Genomic DNA, 22737 nt, shown 5'->3' with positions numbered 1-22737 from the left:
GAGCACAAATGAAATCTTTTTTGTTTACTAGCAAGAAAAATGAAAATACCTTGATTGTTATTTGTGCAAATTACTTCTGTTCTGTTCTGTTCAGACTCTGTCCCCAAACCACAAAAGACTAATGAAAATAACAGCTTCCTTTCTGATAAATTTGTCATCCTTGCTCATGTTTTACATCGCAGACCTTCCAAATTGACACATTGCAGACAAGATATAAATTTACTTGAAATTATTATATTTTGCATTGGACATTTATAGAAGTCAATCTAACCAAGCCTGTAGTTCTGTGTAAAGTGACTATAAATCATGACAAGACTTCCAACCACAACCATGTTGCTCATTCTTCAGATATAAAATTACTTTAACAGGACAATGCACTTGACAAATAATTCCTCATATTCATGAAGATTACCATCCCATCTCAAGGAGAGCCAGACTAGTATTGAATTAATTTTTTCTTCTGAGGCATTTGCCCTTTTAATGTAAGGCAAGTACTTCCCTCAGATGTCCCTCAGTTGTCTGTAGACCCTGCCTCGGTCCTGTACCTTTGCTCCCAAAAAGACAATTTGTGGCTGGTCTGTTTCAGACTGCATCCAATGCCCCCTTTAGCCAGCTGCCAAGAACTGCACAATTACAACCCAGCGACAAACCCCACCGCCCACCACATCCAATCTTCTCTTCCTCTGTAGGGAAAGGTCATAGCTAATGCTTATAGGTAGCATGTTTCATGATAGCTCATCAAACAGGCTCACCAATAGCTTCCCGGCTTTTCCCTCTTTCAAAATACCTTACCTTTTTCCTAAACAAGGCATATTCCGCCTTGTCAAGATCATCTTTAACCTCAGGAATGCTGCCCTTTTCTGAGCTTCCCTATTTCGAAGTTTCCTTTTTGTTGTGTCTTGAATAAAGAGTCAGACTAGATACTGCAAGCTCAAAGTAAGTGTGACCGTAGTCCTTTATTACAGATCAGAGTGCCTCTCCAGCCTGTGAGGCCTCCTTACATACAGGTGCTCCCAAAGGATTGTGGGATCCCTTGGGACTCCAGGGGATAAGCCCTCTGGTGGTTAGACATGGTATTTACAGGTTTATATACACTTTTAATCTTGCTTATAAATTAATTTCTCCATCAAGGCTGACTTATCTGCTTCCCAATCTGTTCCTGCATTGTCAGGATTTCCCTAATACATATGTTAAGGATTTATTTTGGTGGATGCCCAAGAGGTGTGTGGAGACACGACATGCCCATCAGCTACCTGCATGAGTTCCGACTGAATCCATGCAGGTAAAAGATTGAAGGTAGTGATGCTCCCAGTTCTAACATCCAGTATCATTCTGTTGAAGGTCAAGAAATCCCCATATAGAATCTGTTATATATGTTAACCTGTAAATACCTTGTTTTAGCACCAAAGGGTTCATCCCCTGGAGTCCCAAAGGATCCCCTAATCCCTTGGGAGCACCTGTACATAAGGAGGCCTTACAGGCTGGAGAGACACTCTGGAGACTGATAATGAAGAACTGCGGTCATACCTTACTTTGAGTTCACAGTATCTGGTCAGACTCTTTATTCAATACATAACCACTGGCGACAAAATACAGATGACGAACCCCACCGCAACGATGCAGAGAACAGTGGGCATCCTGGAGAAATTTTCAGAGGGAGATGATTGGGAAACCTTCGTGGAGTGGCTCGACCAATACTTCGTGGCCAACGAGCTGGAAGGAGAAGCGAACGCTGTCAAACGAAGGGTGATCCTCCTCACCGTTTGCGGGGCACCAACGTATGGCCTCATGAAAAATCTGCTCGCTCCAGCGAAACACACAGAGAGGTCATATGATGATTTGTGCACACTGGTCCGGGAGCATCTAAACCCGAAGGAAAGCGTTCTGATGGCGAGGTACCGGTTCTACACGTACAAGAAGTCTGAAGGCAGGAAGTGGCGAGCTACGTCGCCGAGCGAAGACGCCTTGCAGGACATTGCGAATTTGAAGGACACTTGGAGCACATGCTCAGGGACTTCTTTGTACTTGGCATTGGCCATGAAGTAATACTTTGCAAACCTTTGACTGTAGAGACCCCAACCTTGAGTAAAGCCATAGTGATAGCCCAGGCGTTCATCGTCACCAGTGACAATACCATGAGTGCTGCTACATGTACGGTGAACAAAGTAATGTTGTTTTCGAATCGTAATGTACAGGGCAGGCCTCACATGCCTGCAGCTGCACGTCCGCAGATGTCTCAGAGTCCACCATCAAGGGTGGTGAATGTAAGGCCATTAACACCTTGTTGCCGCTGCAGGGGTATTATATATGTAAACCTGCAAATACCTTATTTAACCACCAGAGGGCTCATCCCCTGGAGTCCCAAGGGATCCCACAATCCCTTGGGAGCACCTGTACATAAGGAGGCCTCACAGCCTGGGGAGGCACTCTGGAGACCTGTTGTAAAGGACTACGGTCACACCTTACTTTGAGCTCACAGTATCTGGTCAGACTCTTTATTCAATACATAACAGAATCTATCCTAGATTTTACATTCTGGTGAAATAGTACACTGTCCTATTTGGACTTTGCTGAGCCCATTTCGTTGTTCAGTTCTACCAGATTGTCTGTTTTGTTGCAGCCAATGCAGAAACCTCTCAGGATCTATCTGCCACCTCACCTCTCAGAAAATATTACCTCTCTGGATAGTGACCAATTCTGAAGTCTTTTACGACATCTCCTCCTGATCTATCCATAGACATTGACTCCAATTGAGCCTATGCAAATAGTTGGAAGAACATGAGCCTCTGAACGTTTGGGCTACATAATCACATTGAAGGGACACCGTTTTTTGTACTTGCATCACAATCCATTCTACTCTTCCATCCTGCAACAAATCCTTATGCCACGCACTCCCTATACATTCTCACACCACCCCCATTCTTAGCTAGGTCTCCTGCCACAGAGCCATATCACATCTAAGCCACTGATGCAGGACCCTCTTCACTTTGAGTAGGATAACCAGTCTTCTGAATGTCACACACTTGATGTCAGGTGCCATAAAGTTATTTTGCAGGCTTATGAAGTTTGTCAGGACTTGGACTATCTCACAAATTCAATGTAATATCTTATCATTGGTACAAGTGCATCGGAAGCTTCAGGGGAGCCATAATGTTCATCTTGTCATTGGCATTGTTGAAGTGAAAAAACAATCAATTTAAATTATATTTAGAAAGCAATAAGAAGTTGAGGTATTTTAACAGTGTAGTTAATTATTTCATCTTTTTCACTATCATAGCCATCTACCTGTGCAAGCGGACAATGCAGAATAAAGCAAGACTGGAACTTGCAGATTATGAAGCCGTAGGTATACTAATTTTATAATCAGCAGCGTACTATTGTAATACCCCTCAGTCATTTTGAAAACTACAGCATGGATTCCAGTCAGTACTTGCACTAACATATATCAGTAATAAAAAGCAGAAACCTGTTTTCTTTTTAACACAAGACTATTCATTCTGCAGGAAAATTTGGCCAGGTTGCAAAGAGCATTTGCAAGAAAGTGGGAGTTCATCTTTATGCAAGCAGAGGCCCAAGTAAAGTACGTAACGAACAACTCTATGAATGTGTAAAATGAGTAACCATTAGGAAGTAATAGGACTTTTTTCATACGTCTGTATGAGCTGATCTCCCATAGATTATCTGGGTCTGATTGTAATACTTAGCTGCTAACCTGGCTCGTGCTCAGATATTGCCTGTTGGGAATCGCTCTAACTACATCCTGAAGTCAATTAGAGTCTAATTTGTTGTTTTGCAACAAGTCTCTCGAGATTGGAGGGTCCTTAATTCCTCTCCTCATTATCCCAAGGTCATGAGAAATAAGAACTAACTGGGTTTCCTGTCTTTAATGCATTTTTTAGACTGCACAGTTGTGAGTTGTTGATGTTTTATGCAAAGTGATGTCTGGAAATTGATGGACACTTGCAAAACTTTCCATAAATAAATAATTTCAAATCAATGAATAAATCATTTTCAAATCACTGCTTGAAGCAGCACAAGTGAGATCTGACATTTCTGGACTTACTGCAATTTTCCTGGTGGTAATTTGCTAAAAGAAAACATTTTTTTGCTTCTACGCAGTGAGTTCTTTATGTCACTGTGTCCCATGTTCAACTGTTTATAGGGAGGGGAAGTCACCAGGCAGAATTTGTGTGTCTTGACAGGGTAGATGCAGGGAGGATGTTTCCTCTGACTGGGGCGTCTAGAGCCAGGGGTCACAGTCTCAGAATAAGGGGTCGGCCATTTAGGACTGCGATGAGAAGAAACTTCTTCACTCAGAGGGTGGTGAATCTTTGGAATTCTCTACCCCAGAGGGCTGTGGAGGCTCAGTCTTTGAGTATATTCAAGGCAGGGATCGATAGATTTTTGGATATTAACGGAATCAAGGGATATGGGGAGCGTGCAGCAAAGTATTGAGGTAGAAGATCAGCCATGGTCTTATTGAATGGCGGAGCAGGCTCGAGGGGCCAAATGGCCTACTCCTGTTCCTAATTCTTATATTCTTCTGGTAGCTCATCCAAGAGCAGCAATGGGACATTCGCTACCTACTTTTTTGACCAAAAATTGCTGTATGCTGCAAGGAAAATCTAAAGAGAGAGAAAGAGAAAGTTATTTTCAAATGGAAAATGGAGCGGAAAAATACTTCTTGATGTCCAGCTATGGTAACCAAATTGAGACAAGGCCCCATCACAATCCTAAAGACAGTTATATGTTCCGTTACCTGTAACTTAAATAATACAGGCACAAGCACCATCTTAGCCACTGTTAGCACTGAGTTTATGGTTGCACAATAACTTTAGGAACACAGCTCATTGGGTGGTACTCTCACGTAGTTGGTTCATGCCCCACCCCAGAAACTTGAGCACATAATCTCCAGAGCGGTACTGAGGGAGTGCTGGACTGTCGGAGATGTTAAACCTGCCTGCTCCCTCAGGTAGGCATAAAAGATCCCATGCCACTATTCGAAGCAGAGCAGGGGAGTTCTCCCTGGTGTCCTGGCCAATATTTATCTTTCAAGAAACATCACTAAAACAGTTTAATTGGTTATTTATCTCATTGTTGTTTGTGGGACTTTGCAGTGCGCAAATTGGCTGCTGCATTTCCTATGTCATAATAGTGACTATACTTCAAAATAACTTAATTGGCTGTGAAGCACTTTGGAACATCCTGAGGTCTTGAAAGGTGTAATATAAATGCAAGTTTCTTCTGACTCAGTATCCATTGTGTCAGTTTAGAGAAGCTGATTCCATTGAAATCAAATGTGCTAAATATTTTTGCAGCATTGAAATTTATCCACAAAATGGTTGTTTTTAATCTTCAATTGTAGTCTAATTAGTCCAACAAATGCAGAATGTTTCATTGTAATGCTGTCATAGAATCATAGAATGGTTACAGCACAGAAGGAGGCCATTCGGCCCGTCGAGCCCGTGCCGGCTCTCTGCAAGTGCGCTTCAGCTAGTCCCATTCCCCCGCCCTTTCCCCATAGCCCTGAAAATATTTTTCCTTCAGGTACTTATCTAACTCCCTCTTGAAAGCAGTGATTCAGGCTGCCTCCACCACTCTTTCGGGCAGTGCATTCCAGATCATAACCACCCACTGCGTAAAAAAGTGTTTTCTCATGTTGCCTTTGGTTCTTCTGCCAATCACCTTAAATCTGCGTCCTCTGGTTCTCGACCCTTCTGCCAATGGGAGCAGTTTCTCTCTATCTACTCTGTCCAGTCCGCTCATGATTTTGAACACTTCCATCAAAATCTCCTCTCAAACCTCTCTGCTCTGAGAAGAACAACCTCAACTTCTTCAGTCTCTCCACGTAACTGAAGTCCCTCATCCCTGGAACCATTCTTGTAAATCTGTATGTATTAAAAGAAAAGGTTGATGTAAATCTTCTAAACTCAATTTTTAGACCTTGCTCCATATGGCTCCACCACGGGATGACACTCTCCCACAGGTAAAGGAGCACCATTTGGTGTGTAGGTTCATAATAATAATCAAAGAAAAAAATGCATGAATCTTTCTTGGAAGCGATTGAGACATAGGCTTGCCATCCATCTGACTTTGAACTAAAGAGCCTGGTTTTAATGGCTTAACAAGAATATTTTTTTAATGTAGTCATATCATTAGTTAAGGTTTTCAAGGAATTTTCATGATTAGCAATTATCAGAACTCAAACCTTTGACCTGCCCTGTGCCAATCCTGCCCCTATTCATTTTTGGACTTGGCAGGAATTGGCAGCCGTGCTGTGAGAAGGAAGAGGTGTTCTCTTCTCTGATTTATTAAATTAGCTAATTTGGTGACTGCCAGTTGAAAAGGACAAAAGGGCGATGAAATTGGTAGTTCTTTGTAGAGCAGAGGAAAGGGGGTGGATTACAAGGTACATGTTCTAGGCCATGCTGACTTCATATCATGGCTCATCACATATAGAGAAAAAGTTATTTATAAAAAAGAAGCACTATTGCAGCTTGTGAGACTATTACCGTTGCATGGTTTAAGTACATCTGAGAAGTAACAGTCCTGCAAAGACAGTGCTTTATTTGGAAGTTGATATCATCATCTTTTAGAATTGACAGGAAAAAGGACAAAACGGAGAGGAAGATCCTGGACAGTCAAGAAAGAGCATTTTGGGATGTCCATCGGCCTGTTGTGAGTATAATTGAGCTTTACCATAAGCCCGTATAAGTTTGGTGTAGTCATAAGGAGTCGTTTTCCAACTTTGTGCTACCAAAAGGTAGCCTCGCCCACAGTAGCTCATATCAAAAATTCTGGGATGTGTGGCTCATGATTCTTTGATCATTAATTAAAGTGGCCAGAAATACACGTGCTCAAATTTTGGGTTTGTAGTGGTGACAGGGGATGAAGTTGTAAAATGATCTCTATAGTGTAAATATAATAGAAGCTTCCCTTCTGTCAGCTTTAGTAATGATTTTCACTGCACTGTGATCCTGATGAATATTAGTTTGCCTAAATATCTGACGCGTGGTTCATAACTTCTCCAACTTTTTTTCAGTAGCCTTCATCACGAGACGTTTCAGTGTGTTATTACAATAAACATACATCAGTGACGATTACGAACAACCAGGAACAAACAACAACAATTTAACTCATATTAGTGCGTGACTAGTTTTGAATGTTTGTATCTCAATCCCTTTACTCCTTTATGCTGCAACTGAATCAGAATGAAAGTGCCTTGTTATATATAAGGTATATGACTGAAAGTAATAGGTTATGAATGAAAGCCATGAAATGGTAATATATGATATGTTGAGCAATGAAATTATGAACAATGGGGAAGTATTTTACATTTAAAGCAGAGATTTATGTTCAAGTGTTGTGCCAGGATAAGGAATCCCTTGTAATGAGAGTCTATATAAGTGCAGGCTTGTTCTTTCTTTCTTTCTTTTTACAAGGTTTTGGTATGTTGGCATTTTATTCTGATGTTGGGTATGCATTTCTCTGGAGTCATCGCTAAAGCCTACTGAAATCAGCAATCATACTCGCCTTTTTATTGTTGAGGAACCTAAATGAACATCATAGTGTTGGACACTGCAAAGTTTAAAAAAGAGAAGGAGAGAGACAAGATAAATCATAAAGCTGTGGTTGATGGTGTCAGCTATGGCTCAGTGGGTAACACACTTGCCTCTGAGTCTGAAGGTTGTTGGTTCAAGTCCCACTCCAGGGACTTGAGCACATAAATCTAGCCTGATACTTCAGTGCAGTACTGAGGGAGCGCTACACTGTTGGAGGTGCCATCTTTCTGGTCTGCCTTCTCAATGTGGACATAAAAGATCACATAGCACTATTTCGAAGAAGAACAGGCATGTCATCCCCGTTGTCCTGGCCAATATTTATCCCTCAATCAACAAAACAAAAACAGATTATCTGGTCGTTATCACATTGCTGTTTATGGGAGCTTGCTTGTGCGCAAATTGGCTGCCGTGTTTCCCACATTACAACAGTGACTACGCTCCAAAAGTAATTCATTGGCTGCAGTGCGCTTTGAGATGCCTGGTGGTCATGAAAGGTGCTATACAAATCTAAGTCTTTCTTTCTTTTAACCTTGGGGATAGATTTTTGTCTTTACTGCCGGGCGGTAACCTGCCTGCCCGTTAGAGAACTCGCCTGATTTACGTTCTGTTGATTTCTGAGTTAGAATAGGTGACAGTGAGATGATACTTGATTTCAACATGGGGGATGCTGAGAGGAGAAAAAACACATAGGATGGTGTATTTGAAGTTTAATAAGAACAAGAGACGAAAGTTCGAAGGCACATTGGCCAAAGCAGTCATCATCATAGGCAGTCCCTCGGAATCGAGGAAGACTTGCTTCCACTCCTAAAGTGAGTTCTTTGGTGGCTGAACAGTCCAATGCGAGAGCCACAGACCCTGTCATAGGTGGGACAGATATTCGTCGGCGCAAGGGGAGGGTGGCACTGATTTACCACACGCTCCTTCCGCTGCCTGCGCCTGACCTCTTCACACTCACAGCAGGTCCAAGACCACCCAACCTCTGTCGTTGAACTGCAGTACATGGACGATGCCTGCGTCTGTGCACATTCTGAGGTTGAACAGGCCAAAGCAGTATTGAGAAAACAACATTAAAAACAATTATCTTGCTTTCTAGGAAAGAGAATTTTATATATTCATCTATTTGTCTTACTATTTTATAGGTCATTTCTTTCAAAAATGTCTGGATAAATATTCACATAAAAGTATAGAAGATTACTTTATTTAATTGGAATTGCACCCTCTGAACATCAGTAAAGACAGAAATAAGGCAGATACTCATTTCATCATTAGTATTTGTGTATGGCCCAAACATACATCAGTCTCATCTACCACTTTCTCACCATATCCTTTTGTGCAGGAGCCTGTCTAATTGTATCTTGGATCCGTTTAGACTGTCTACTGCAGTGACCTTTCTTGGTGACCCATACCACAAGGATATTAGTCTGTGGATGAAAAAGGTCACTTGACTCCTTACTTCTAATTTCCTGTTTTACTTGTGTCTCCTGGAATTTGAATATTTCACTATGGTGAACAATTTTATCCAGATCAGCATTGTCGATTCTATTCAGAATCTTGAGAACTCCCGTGAGATTGCCTGTAATTGTTGTATATTACTAGGGGTCTCCACTGGAGGGCTACAGCTGGCCTCAGCACAACTGACTTCGGTAGGGACAGTCACCCTGATCAACATCTGGTCATCTGTGCTGTTGAGTGAGGACAGGATCAGGTGTGATGCCCTCCATGGTCAAACGTCAATCACTGTTGAGCCTCACATATGAATAATGGCCATTCAAGGAGATATGGTATCGTACCTCAGGTATGGAGAAGGGAGGAAATTGGCAAGGATAAAAATTGGAACACAAACTCTGTGACAAGCAATGGAAAGGCTAATAATCCATTGAGATTCTCAGTTTCTTTTTAAAATTCTCCTTTATTGTCCTCTCTACAGCCTGGCTGTGTGAATACTACTGAAATGGACATCAGGAAGTGTCGCAGGATGAAAACCCCTAACAAGGTAAAAAAGGTATGTATAAGCAACCTTTCGATAATCCAATTGGAGAAGAAGTTTTCAATATATAACAGGATTTTAGCAAAAACAAATCATTGTAGTGGTACCTGCAGATAAATTTGTGAATCAACTTATGGGTGCCGAAATTGCCCCTTCCCTTAAGGTCTGTGCAGAGTGCAATGCCCGCCAATTTTTCGTGTAATGGCCACCATTTTGAAAATTCCGCTCCTGCGGTATCCCGGCGGTGACCCACTCCCCCACACCCCCACCACTCCGCTGCTGCCGATCTGTCCTAAGTGCGTCATAGGAGCACGCACCGCCGTTGTTCCGCCCCCCCCCCCCACCCCCCCACCATCCCTGATGGCGAAATTCCTCTGAAAAAATCTTGTTAGTGCTGCACGGTGCCAAAAGCTGCTTTTTCCTGCCAGTGTAGTAAGGCTGTACTCTTTGTAAAATGGTGGTGCGGCTCCCATTAAAGAGGAGGACCTACCGCCATGTTTTTTTTGTCGGCAGACTACCATGTCAGCCCGATAATTATGCCCCCCCCGGGTTCGGCTGGGGCGCCAAGCCCCTCTTGGGTGCCAGGCCGCTCACCCGGCCGAAACCCTCCCTGGCGGCCCAGTGGACCGAACTTAAACAATCGCGCAAGTTCTCCACTTTAAGTGAAGGGGAGAGCCGTGGTGATGCGGTGCACCGATGACATCATCAGCACTATGCTGATGACTGACAGCGGCCGCCACTCGGCCTGCCCCCAACCTCCTCCCCTCTAGTGTGTGAACTTCCGCTCACCGTCGCATATCCGCCCCCATTATGACTGACTTCCGGTCCGCTGGAAAAAATAAGTCAAAGAGCAGAATTTTGCCCAAGAGGTCACCGCATCCGCGGCGGTAAAAACCCGAGAAACAGGGTAGGTGCATCCCGTTTCCAGCGGTGGGCAATTTCGGCCCCTGTGCTCTCTTAATGCTGAAAAATAAATGAAAAGCTTCATTAAAACAGTCAGCAACTTGTCATTCTGGTAATTAAAATGTAAATGCAACAACTATAACTAATAGCCTGTCAAACAGTACAGTACATTCTCCTCAGAAAACTTGTTTTTTTTTTACAAAGAATTGAACAATAAGAGTTGGTAAATGCACTACCTGACATAATACTGAGTCATTCAGACATAGAAGGCCCTCAGCTCGATCCCCAGTCTGTGCTGAGTTAGCATTAAAATGTGCTTCGGCATCCCCCTGACTTGAGAGGGAAAAAGCAGCTGGTATTTCCACTGCTAGTTGCTTTCCAGTAACCATTAGTAGGAAGTACATGTGTGTGTGTGTGTGTGTGTGTGTGTGTGTGTGAACAATGCGTGACAGTAGGATTAGGCATGTGATGACCCTCACGGAGGAATAGCCTAATGAAGTGCACCATCTAAGCTCAAGCATGAAGAATGGCAACTTGGGCTAAGTAATGGAGGATCGCTACCACCTAGGAGAGGAAGAATCTTCGGAAAAGACTTGCAGGGCCAAACTTTGAATTTTTCGGACAAAGAAATCAACATTTGGTATTAAGACAAAAATATCTTTCGGTTGTGAAAAAAAAAAGCGATACCATGTTTGTGCAGCTGGTATTAAACAATCCAGGGAGGAAAAGGGATAGATGGTACCTGGGTTATTGAGATTCACAATAAAAAGTGCCATTGGAGACAATTAAATCTCGACAGGTAAGAAATCTTACTGAAGTCTCTGAAAAGAATGGGAATAAGAATGTTGAACATTGTATAAGAGCAGAGGAGATTCTGTGTGAACACTATTTGAAAGTAGTTGGAGTTAGAAAAGACAGCAGATGGAAATTAGGTAATCACAATTCAGGATTTATAATTCTCTTTGGTCTTTGAATCAGGAATAAACTGGGACAAGTAGGTACTCTCAATGACACGGCACATTGCCGTGCTAACATTGGCGTGCTAACATTGTGCATCCACTTTGCAGCCACAATATTTCTGCATGCCGGACTTCCCATCTTAGCTGGCGGGATTTGGTGTATGGAAGGCATGTTGGCTTGTTTAGTTGTTCAGCTATGGTAGGAGATTGTGGCTTCCAGCCCCATACCACGACTTGAATATACAATCTAGGCCGACACTCCATGTAGTGCTAGGGAGTGCTACATTGTCAGAGGTGCTACTCAGGTGAAATGCTCCTCAGACGGGATGTTATACCGAATTCCCATCCTCTTATTCAGATGGACCTTAAAAGGTCCTGTGGCAAAGGGGAGCAAGGAGTTTTCTCGAGGTCCTGACCAACATTTCTCCCTTAGCCAGCACCCAAAGATGAACTGGTGCTTCATCTCATTGCTATTTATGGGACAATACTGGCACAAAATGGCTGCTGCCCTTAGATTGTCCTGCTCTTCACATGTAATTAATTGTGTGACTCGTGTTAAGATGATTTACAATCTATATTAATGACTTGGAAGAAGGGACTGAGTGAAACGTAGCCAAGTTTGCTGACGATACAAAGATGGGAGGAAAAGCAATGTGTGAGGAGTACACACAAAATCTGCAAAAGGACATAGACAGGCTAAGTGAGTGGGCAAAAATTTGGCAGATGGAATACAATGTCGGAAAGTGTGAGGTCATGCACTTTGGCAGAAAAAATCAAAGAGTAAGTTATTATTTAAATGGAGAAAGATTGCAAAGTGCTGCAGTACAGCGGGACCTGGGGGTACTTGTGCATGAAACACAAAAGGATGGTGATCAGGAAGGCCAATGATATCTTAGCCTTTATTGCAAAGGGGATGGAGTACAAAAGCAGGGAAGTCTTGCTACAGCTATATAAGGTATTGGTGAGGCCACACCTGGAATACTGCGTGCGGTTTTGGTTTCCATATTTACAAAAGGATATACTTTGCTTTGGAGGCAGTTCAGAGAAGGTTCACTAGGTTGATTCCGGAGATGAGGGCATTGACTTATGAGGAAAAGTTGAGTAGGTTGGGCCTCTACTCATTGGAATTCAGAAGAATGAGAGGTGATCTTATCGAAACGTATAAGATTCTGAGGGGGCTTGACAAGGTGGATGCAGAGAGGATGTTTCCACTGATGGAAGAGACTAGAACTAGAGGGCATGATCTTAGAATAAGGGGCCGCCCATTTAAAACAGAGATGAGGAGAAATTTCTTCTCTCAGAGGGTTGTAAATCTGTGGAATTCGCTGCCTCAGAGAGCTGTGGAAGCTGGGACATTGAATAAATTTAAGATGGAAGTAGACAGTTTCTTGAACAATAAGAGGAAAAGGGGTTATGGGGAATGGGTGGGGAAGTGGAGCTGAGTCCATGATCAGATCAGCCATGATCTTATTGAATGGTGGAGCAGGCTCAAGGGGCCGTATGGCCTACTCCTGTTCCTATTTCTTATGTTCTTATGATCTCATGTTCTTATGATTTGATGTGATAATGTGCTTTGTAAATGCAAATAGCATTTATAAAGAGCAGGCTTTATGGGGTGCTATCTTAAGTCACTGATTTCGCGGTTTATGTTTGGACAATCTAGTTTTTGTTTTGTGACAGAATTTGCATATGAAATAGGATCAATCAGTGCATTTCTGACACCGAGATTTTTGTTTTATCAGTCAGTGTATGGGGTTTCTGAAGATTCACTGCCGCACAGTCCTGTACATACACTTGCACCACCAGTGAAGAAACCTGCAAAAGAAGATCTGAAGAAACAGGTAACATAAGACCAGAAGGAGCTTCTATTCCATGTGTAAATTCCATTGTGAGTGTGGTTACTTAATAGGCTTAATAAGTTTGTAATAGTCTTTGTTTAGTTATCTAACTCACCTGACAGCCAAACTCTCGAATTGCTACAATTTGAGCTTGAAACTCTTTTTGAGTCTACCTGCAAAACAAAACACATTAAACCGTGCCACCCGCCCTGGATGACACAGCAGACATTTACAAGGCCCTTTTTTTCCTTTTTTTTGTTTTTTTTTGTGTTTTTCTTTTTTTTTGTCTTTTTTTTTGTTTTTTTGGGGCACTAAAATCACAATTTTCCCAGTGTCCCCTATAAAAGGGAAGGGGACACTAAAAGCACCGGCAATTAAAACAAATTAGACTTTAAAACGTAAAATCAAATTAAAATTTGGTTGCCGGGCGTGATGATGCACTCCAGTCCCTCCGGTGCCCACCTCTCGCGGAAGGCCGTGAGCGTACCGGTGGACACCGCGTGCTCCATCTCCAAGGACACCCTGGACCGGATGTAAGAGCGGAAGAGAGGCAGGCAGTCAAGTTGAACGACCCCCTCAATTTGAGCTTGAAGCCCTGAATACATTGGCAGCAGGTGATGTGCGATATGGCACTGAGTAACTTTATGTTGCCACTATAAACTGTTAGGAATCTTGGTGCGTGCATTTTGGATGTGACATGTACATGCCCGCAGTGTGATGTGCTCAGAGTATGTTGTGTATGTTGACTGGACTAAAGTGTAGCTCCATTCCACACGTCTGAAGCATTATTTCTTTCTATTTCCAGATTACCTTGTTAAATATCCAGCTAGACAGACATTGTTTAAAAATGTCCAAAGTAGCTGAAAGGTAAGGGTATTGTTCAGTAAACATTCTGCAAAAAGCTGAAATGCTTGTTGTTTTCACACCTTCACACTCTTGGAGAAGGACAATCCCAGAACTGAGAGCTTATAGCTATCAGGACAGACTGAACAGGCTGGGGCTCTTTTCCCTAGAAAGAGAAGGCAGAGAGATGATGTGATCGATGTCTTTAAAATTATGAAGGAGTTCAACAGGGTAGACGTGGAGAAGGTGTTTCCACTTGTGGGAGAGCCCATAACTAGGAGCAATGAATATGAGACATTCACAAATAAACCCAAAAGGGAATTCAGGAGGAACTTTTTTATTCAGCGAGAATGTGGAACTTGCTATCACTTGAGGCGAATAGCATAGATGCATTTAAGAGGAAGCTAGATAAACACATGAGGGAGAAAGGATTAGAAGGATATGTTGATGGGGTGAGATGAAGTGTGGTGGTAGGAGGCTTATGTAGAGCATAAATACCAGCATGGACCAGTTGAGCCGAATGGCCTTTTTCTGTGTTGTAGATTCTATGTAATTCTGTGGAAGGATTTGCAGACCGACAGGCTCCTTCCATGGCCATAATTATCTTTAGCTGAGTCCTATATGCTACGAGGGTTTATGGATTCCATACGATGAGAGGGAGCCACCCACACCCACTGGACGCGAGTATCCCACTGAATGTTAAGGGATGAGATGAAGGGGTTGTCTTATGAAGGAAGGTTGAGCAGGTTGGGCCTACACTCATTGGAGTTTAGAAGAATGAGAGGTGATCTTATTGAAATGTATAAGATTCTGAGGGGGCTCGACAGAGTAGATGCAGAGAGGATGTTTCCCCTCGTGAGGGAATCTAGAACTAGGGGGCATAGTTTCAGAATAAGGGGTCGCCCATTTAAAATGGAGATGAGGAGGAATTTCTTCTCTTAGAGGGTCGTGAATCTTTGGAATTCTCTGCCCAGGACAGCTGTGGAGGCTGGGTCATTGACTATATTTAAGGTGGAGATAGATAGATTTTCGAACAATAAGGGAGTCAAGGGTTATGGGGAGCGGGCAGGAAAGTGGAGTTGAGGTCAAGTTCAGATCAGCCATGATCTTATTGAGTGGCGGACCCCCTGCCCTCCCACCCTGAACCCGGGTGGGCCACTGTCCCTTACAATGCCTGCCCCCAACCAGGCCTCGGACCACCTACCACCAAGGGCGCTACCCAGCGCCGAGCCTGCAGCCAACATCTCGCCGTAGGCAACTAGGCCCATACAGTAAAGCCTGGTCTCCAGTCAACTTGGACACCCTTGCCACTGGATCAAGACCTCGCTCAGCTAAGCCCGTGTGGTGGCCAGTGTGCAATGACCACCCCATGTTAAAATAACTCACGCACAGGCATCTTCCACTCCGTTAACATGAAATTTGGGACCTGGAACGTCAGGACCCTCATGGACAACCCCAATAGCGACAGGCTGGAACGCCGCACTGCCATAGTTGCCCGGGAACTTAGATGCTTTGATAGCGACATCGCCGCCCTAAGCGAGACCCGGCGGACAGGGGAAAGTCAGCTCAAGGAACAAGGTGGAGAGTACACCACCTTCTGGAAAGGGAAACCAGAGGAAGAACGCTACCTCCACGGAGTCGGCTTCGCCATCAAAAACGAGCTGGTTGACCACCTCAAAGATTCCCTCTGCGGGGCTAATGAACACCTCGTGACTCTTTGACTCACCCTATCACAGAACCAGTGCGCCACAATCATTGCGTACGCCCCAACACTCGATGCAACTGATGAGGCCAAAGAGAGTTTTTACTCCAACCTCGAAAAATTCCTGTCCTGCGTCCCCGCAGACGACAAACTGATCCTCCTCGGTGACTTCAACGCCAGGGTTGGCAGGGACACAGCCCTCTATGGGGGCGTGATTGGCAGAGAGGGGGTAGGGAAAGCCAACACCAGCGGTACCCGACTCCTGACAAAATGTCTAGAGCACGAACTTGTCATCACCAATACCCTGTTCCGCTAGAGGGAAGAATACAAGGCATCGTGGCAACACCCTCGCTCCAAACACTGGCACCTGCTCGACTATGTCATCGTCCGAGCCAGGGATCGCAAGGATGTGCACATCACTCGCGCCATGACAGGAGCCGATGACTGCTGGATGGACCACCGCCTAATCCAATCCATCATCGACATCAACATAGCCCCAAAGCGGAGGGGGCGGCAGAAGCAGTGTCGCAAAAAAGTCAATGCCGGGGTACTTAGAGACCGAGCTAAGAGAGCCCTATACAGCCAGCGCCTCACAGCTAACCTGGCGTACCTTGACGACGCTGAGACGCAGAATGCCCACAGTGCTTGGTCTGCCCTCCAGGCCTCCATAACCAGTGCCTGCAAAGAGATGCTTGGTCACGTCACTCGACCAGGAAACACCAGGATTGGTTTGATGAGAATAATCAGGAGATCCAAGAGCTAATAGATCACAAGTGCAGAGCATTTCTGAGCCTCAAGCAACAACCCAACTCAGGAGCAGCAAAGCAGCATTATTAACAGCTAAAGGCTAAGGTCCAACAAAAAACCCAGGACCTAAAGAACAGATGGTGGATGGAGAAAGCACAGGAATACAGCAGCTGGCCGACAACCATGATGTGCGAGTATTCTTCATTGCAGTCAAGGCCACCTATGTGCCAAACACCCAAGGCCTCACCCCACTGTTGGCCAAGAACAGGGAAACACTCATCAAGGACACCGAGGCAGTCAGGGCCCACTGGAAGGAGCACTTCGAAGATCTCCTCAATCAAGATTCTGACTTGGACTCGAGTGTTCTCAACTCCATCCCACAGCATGCTACCCGCCACTATCTCAGTGAGACCCCAACACTGCACGAGGTAGAAAAAGCCATGAGACAGCTTAAAAACAACAAGGCTATGGGTGTGGATGGAATCCCTGCTGAGGCATTGAAGTATGGCGGAGAGGCACTGCTGGCGCGACTACACAACCTCATTTCTCTCATCTGGAGAGAGGAGAGGATCTCCAGGAAATCTCAGAGATGCAGTGATTGTGACCATCTTTAAAATGATCAGCTATGATCTTATTGAATGGCCTGCTCCTGCACCTAATTTCTATGTTTCTAAAAAAGGGGACAAATCCGACTGCGGCAACTACAGAGGACTCTCCCTGCAATCAGCCACTGGGAAAGTCGTCGCAAGAGTACCCTCCTCAACCGTCTTCTCCCTGTGGCCAAGGAGCTCCTCCCGGAGTCACAGTGCAGATTTTGTTCCCTCCGGGGCACAACGGACATGACCTTTGCAGCACGACAGCTGCAGGAAAAATGCAGGGAGCAGCGCCAGCCCTTATACATGGCCTTCTTCGACCTTACAAAGGCCTTTGACACTGTCAGCCGCGAGGGTCTATGGAGCGTCCTCCTCCGTTTTGGATGCCCCCAAAAGTCCGTCACCATTCTCCGCCTGCTTCACGGCATGCAGGTCGTGATCCTTACCAACGGATCCATCACAAACCCAATCCACGTCCGGACTGGGGTGAAACAGGGCTGCGTCATCGCCCCAACCCTCTTCTCAATCTTTCTCCCCACAGTCAACAAGCTCCCCGCTGGAGTGGAACTAAACTACAGAACCATTGGGAACCTGTTCAACCTGCGCTGTCTCCAGGCCAGGTCCAAGACCACCCCAACCTCTGTCGTTGAGCTACAGTACGAGCACATACAGAGGCTGAACTCCAGGACATAGTTGACGTATTTACTGAGGCGTACGAAAGCATGGGCTTTATGCTAAACATCCATAAGACAAAGGTCTTCCGCCAGCCTGTCCTCGCCACACAGCACTGCCCCCCAGTCATTAAGATCCATGGCGTGGCCCTGGACATCGTCGACCACTTCCCATATTTCGGGAGCCTCCTGTCAACAAGAGCAGGCATCAACAACGAGATCCAACACCGCCTCCAGTGCGCCAGTGCAGCCTTCTACCGTCTGAGGAAAAAAGTGTTTGAAGACCTCAAAACTGCCACCAAGCTCATGGTCTACAGGGCTGTAGTAATACCTACCCTCCTGTATGGCTCAGAGACATGGACCATATACAGCAATCACCTCAAGTTGAGGAGAAATACCACCAATGATGTCTCTGCAAGATCCTTCAAATCCCCTGGGAGGACAGGCGCATCAACATCAGCGTCTTCGTCCAGGCCAACATCCCCAGCATTGAAGCACTGACCACACTCGATCAGCTCTGCTGGGCAGGCCACATAGTTCGCATGCCAGACACAAGATTCCCAAAGCAAGTGCTCTACTCGGAGCTCCTTCACAGCAAATGAGCCAAAGGTGGGCAGCTGAAACGTTACACTCTCAAAGCCTCCCTGATAAAGTGCAACATCCCCACTGACACCTGGGAGTCCCTGGCCCAAGACCGCCCTAAGTGGAGGAAGTGCATCCGGGAGGGCGCTGAGCACCTCGAGTCTCAACGCCAAGAGCATGCAGAAATCAAGCGCAGGCAGTGGAAAGAGCGTGCGGCAAACCGGTCCCACCCATCCCTTCCTTCAACGACTATCTGTCCCACTGTGATATAGTCTGTGGCTCTCGTATTGGACTGTTCAGCCACCAAAGAACTCACTTCAGGAGTGGAAGCAAGTCTTCCTCGATTCCGAGGGACTGCCTATGATGATGATGATGATGGAGTTGTGTGAGGGTGTGGGGGGGTGGGTGGTAAGGAGTTGTGTGGGGGGGTGTGGGGGCTAGGGGCTTGTGTGGGGGGTAGGGGTTGTGTGAGGGTGTGGGTGAGCTGGGGGTTGTGTGAGGGTGTGGGGGGTTGGGGCTTGTGTGGGGGGTTGGGGATTGTGTGAGGGTGTGGGGGAGTTGGGGGTTGTATGAGGGTGTGGGGGAGTTGGGGGTTGTTTGAGGGTGTGGGGGAGTTGGGGATTGTGTGAAGGTGTGGGGGAGTTGGGGGTTGTGTGAGGGTGTGGGGGAGTTGGGGTTTGTGTGAGGGTGTGGGGGGGTTGTGTGAGGGTGTGGGGGGTTGGGGCTTGTGTGGGGGGTTGGGGATTGTGTGAGGGTGTGGGGGAGTTGGGGGTTGTGTGAGGGTGTGGGGGAGTTGGGGATTGTGTGAAGGTGTGGGGGAGTTGGGGATTGTGTGAAGGTGTGGGGGAGTTGGGGGTTATGTGAGGGTATGGGGGAGTTGGGGTTTGTGTGAAGGTGTGGGGGAGTTGGGGGTTGTGTGAGGGTGTGGGGGAGTTGGGGGTTGTTTGAGGGTGTGGGGGAGTTGGGGATTGTGTGAGGGTGTGGGGGAGTTGGGGGTTGTGTGAGGGTGTGGGGGAGTTGGGGGTTGTTTGAGGGTGTGGGGGAGTTGGGGATTGTGTGAAGGTGTGGGGGAGTTGGGGGTTGTGTGAGGGTGTGGGGGAGTTGGGGTTTGTATGAGGGTGTGGGGGGGTTGTGTGAGGGTGTGGGGGGGTTGTGTGAGGGTGTGGTGGAGTTGGGGGTTGGTGTGGGTGTGGGGGAGTTGGGGATTGTGTGAAGGTGTGGGGGAGTTGGGGGTTGTGTGAGGGTGTGGGGGAGTTGGGGTTTGTGTGAGGGTGTGGGGGGGTTGTGTGAGGGTGTGGGGGGGTTGTGTGAGGGTGTGGTGGAGTTGGGGGTTGGTGTGGGTGTGGGGGAGTTGGGGGTTGGTGTGGGTGTGGGGGAGTTGGGGATTGTGTGAAGGTGTGGGGGAGTTGGGGGTTGTGTGAGAGTGTGGGGGAGTTGGGGTTTGTGTGAGGGTGTTGGGGGGGTTGTGTGAGGGTGTGGGGGGGTTGTGTGAGGGTGTGGCGGAGTTGGGGGTTGGTGTGGGTGTGGGGGAGTTGGGGATTGTGTGAAGGTGTGGGGGAGTTGGGGTTTGTGTGAGGGTGTGGGGGAGTTGGGGGTTGTGTGAGGGTGTGGGGGACTTGGGGTTTGTGTGAGGGTGTGGGGGAGTTGGGGTTTGTGTGAGGGTGTGGGGGAGTTGGGGTTTGTGTGAGGGTGTGGGGGGGGTTGTGTGAGGGTGTGGAGGGGTTGTGTGAGAGTGTGGCGGAGTTGGGGGGTTGGTGTGGGTGTAGGGGGGTTGGGGGTTGTGTGAGGGTGTGGGGAAGGGAGGGGGTTGTGTGGGAGGGTAGGGGGTTGTGTGTGGGTGATGGTGGGAGATAGACCACGATCGGCAGAAGGGAGGCCGAAGGCTTCTGTGAGGGGCTGAGCAGGGCACTGCTGCTCCTCCTGGCCCACAATAGCACTAACCTTCTGGAGTCAGCAGCTCCCACCTCCATTTCACTGCTAGAATTCCCGAGCCCTGGGAATCCCGCTCGGCAGCAGTTAAATTTATATCAGGCTCCCAGCTGCACTGTAGGAGCCTGATTTGAACATAATTATGAAGTGCCCTGCCTCTCCATGACAAGCTACCCGCCGCCATAAAAATGGCGATAGACTTCTGCGCGGTGGGTTGCGGCACTGTTTCACGTTGTTTAGGGTTTAACTCCCTCACCCCCACACCACCCCATTCAGCAAAGCAATCACCAAATCTGTATTTGGTCTCCCTAATGTAGAGGAGACCGCATCATGAGCATACAGTATACTAAATTGGCACCTCTGTTCAGTCCACAAGCGTGACCCCGAGCTTCCGGTCGCTTGCCATTTTAATTCTCCGCCCCACTCCCACTCTGACCTCTCCGTCCTCGGCCTCCGACACTGTTCCAATGAAGCCCAACGGAAGCTCGAGGAACAGCACCTCATCTTTCGATAAGATACTTTACAACCCTCCAGATTTAACACTGAGTTCAACAATTTCAGATCATGACCATTGCTCACATTCTTTCGGGCAGCAGCTGCTGGTAATGATTCTGCTGTTGCCATTTATACCTCTTCAAGACCCATCTTTTGTTTCCCATTTCCACCCCTTTTGCCTTGCACCATCATCCCTTTTGTCATTTCAATCATTTCTGCCTTCCACCCTTTCACAGACCTTTCCTTTTGTTCTTTCCTCCCCTCCCCTCCTTTCCCTCCTCTGCATTTCTTTAAAAACTGTTACATCTCTAACCTTTTCCAGTTCTGACGCAAGTTCGATGAAATGTTAGCTCTGTTTTCTCTCCACAGCTGCTGCCTGATCTATGAGTGTAGTATATTTGCTTCATGGGTTCTTTGCTTAAGAATTCATAGCGACACATTTGCTGTAAAGAACTAGATGGTTTAGCAATCAAACTGAACCCTAGCAGTTCATCCACCAGGCTCACAACTGCACGCCTCATTGTGGAGAACCTAGGCTCAATTAACTGGGGTTTTATTGAGTCTTGTGAATATCACATGACTGGCGAAGCCACTCACAGTGCAACAGCTCCACAAGCCTGTGAGCATATGCACAGGTGCATACATTACACTCAGTACTTCCAGCATTTCTGTTTATATTTCAGATTTCCAGCATCTTTTTGCCTTTGTATTTATACTTTTTGTTGCATTATTTTTCAGCTTGGTCAGTTATGCAGAGCAGTATCTGGAATATGATCCTCTGCTGACACCACAAGATCCTTCTAACCCTTGGATCAGTGACGACAGCACATTCTGGGACATGGAGGCCAGGTAAGAAAGGAGGTTTTGTTTATTGTTGGAAGAGACAAGTCATTAAGTGGAATAAAAATTAAATAATATTCAGTGTACAGTATCAGTGAAAAGTAACTATTAGAAAGGGATTGTGTGACCTCTGAGACCTGAGGTAGAATCTGGCCCAGGCTACTGTGATCCTTGTAACAGTCAGCTGGAGCAAAACACAATTCAGTTCATAATTAGAATAAATTCAGCTTGAAGGCTTTCTGGAAAATTTAACAGGATTCAAAATTTGTACATTTAGTTTATATTGACTCTTTTCGTGCTTGTTTCCAAAATGCATCACTTCACACTTCTTTGCATTAAATTTAATCTATAATGTGTCTGCCCATTTCATCAGTGCATGTCCTGTTGAAGTTTGTTACTGTGCTTCCTTGTTGGGGTAAAAATACGGCTTCTCTTCTTCAAGTATTTTTACCCCCTTACACTCCTCACTATTTACTACATTTACAAGTTTTGTGTCATCTGTAAATTTTGAAATTATGCCCTATACACCCAAGTCCAGGTTATTAATATATATCAAAAAAGAGCAGTGGTCCTAATACCAACCACGCGGGAACACCACTGTACACTCCCCTCCAGTCTGAAAAACACCCGTTCACCACTCTCTGCTGACTGTCCCTTAGACAATTTCATTCCCATGTTGCTGTTGGTCTGCTTTCTTGCTCTTTTTCGTTTTATTACTTTAAACATCAGATTACAGACACACTCAGTTGTAGTAATACAAGATCAGGTCTTTATTGAAACCTCATACTACACAAAACCAGTATGAGAGCTCGGGTTTTCTTCATACTACACCATTCCAGTATGAGCAAACTACTAAGAAACCGCACTTTCCGTGATTCCAGTGTGTGCCAGCTTCTTTGGAAACACACACAATCTGATTCCAGTGTGTGCTACCAAACAGTGATTTTTTACATTTTTCATACTAAATGTTTTGCCTTTGTTCACTACATTCCATACATACTACCAATAACTCCTGGCACCTCACGGATACATACACATGTCACAGAATAATAACTTAAACTAAACAACCAGGCACCCAACTCTTCT

The 22737-nt window shown here is 45.8% G+C and overlaps 1 protein-coding gene across 1 annotated transcript in view; it reads left to right on the top strand.

Annotated features, from left to right (window-relative positions):
* LOC139262728 (regulator of G-protein signaling 6-like) overlaps positions 1-22737 on the top strand; it is a 231888-nt gene that overhangs the window by 127102 nt on the left and 82049 nt on the right. The window contains exons 6-12 of the mRNA XM_070877879.1: positions 3278-3342; positions 3504-3580; positions 6597-6678; positions 9490-9564; positions 13154-13252; positions 14055-14116; positions 21550-21660. Of these exons, the coding sequence (XP_070733980.1) occupies positions 3278-3342; positions 3504-3580; positions 6597-6678; positions 9490-9564; positions 13154-13252; positions 14055-14116; positions 21550-21660 (571 nt within the window). The remainder of the gene's footprint in view (positions 1-3277; positions 3343-3503; positions 3581-6596; positions 6679-9489; positions 9565-13153; positions 13253-14054; positions 14117-21549; positions 21661-22737) is intronic.

Source organism: Pristiophorus japonicus, chromosome 4 (genome assembly GCF_044704955.1).
Source record: "Pristiophorus japonicus isolate sPriJap1 chromosome 4, sPriJap1.hap1, whole genome shotgun sequence".
In the NCBI taxonomy this organism is placed as follows: Eukaryota; Metazoa; Chordata; class Chondrichthyes; family Pristiophoridae; genus Pristiophorus; species Pristiophorus japonicus.
This window is presented reverse-complemented; position numbering and strand designations above follow the sequence as displayed.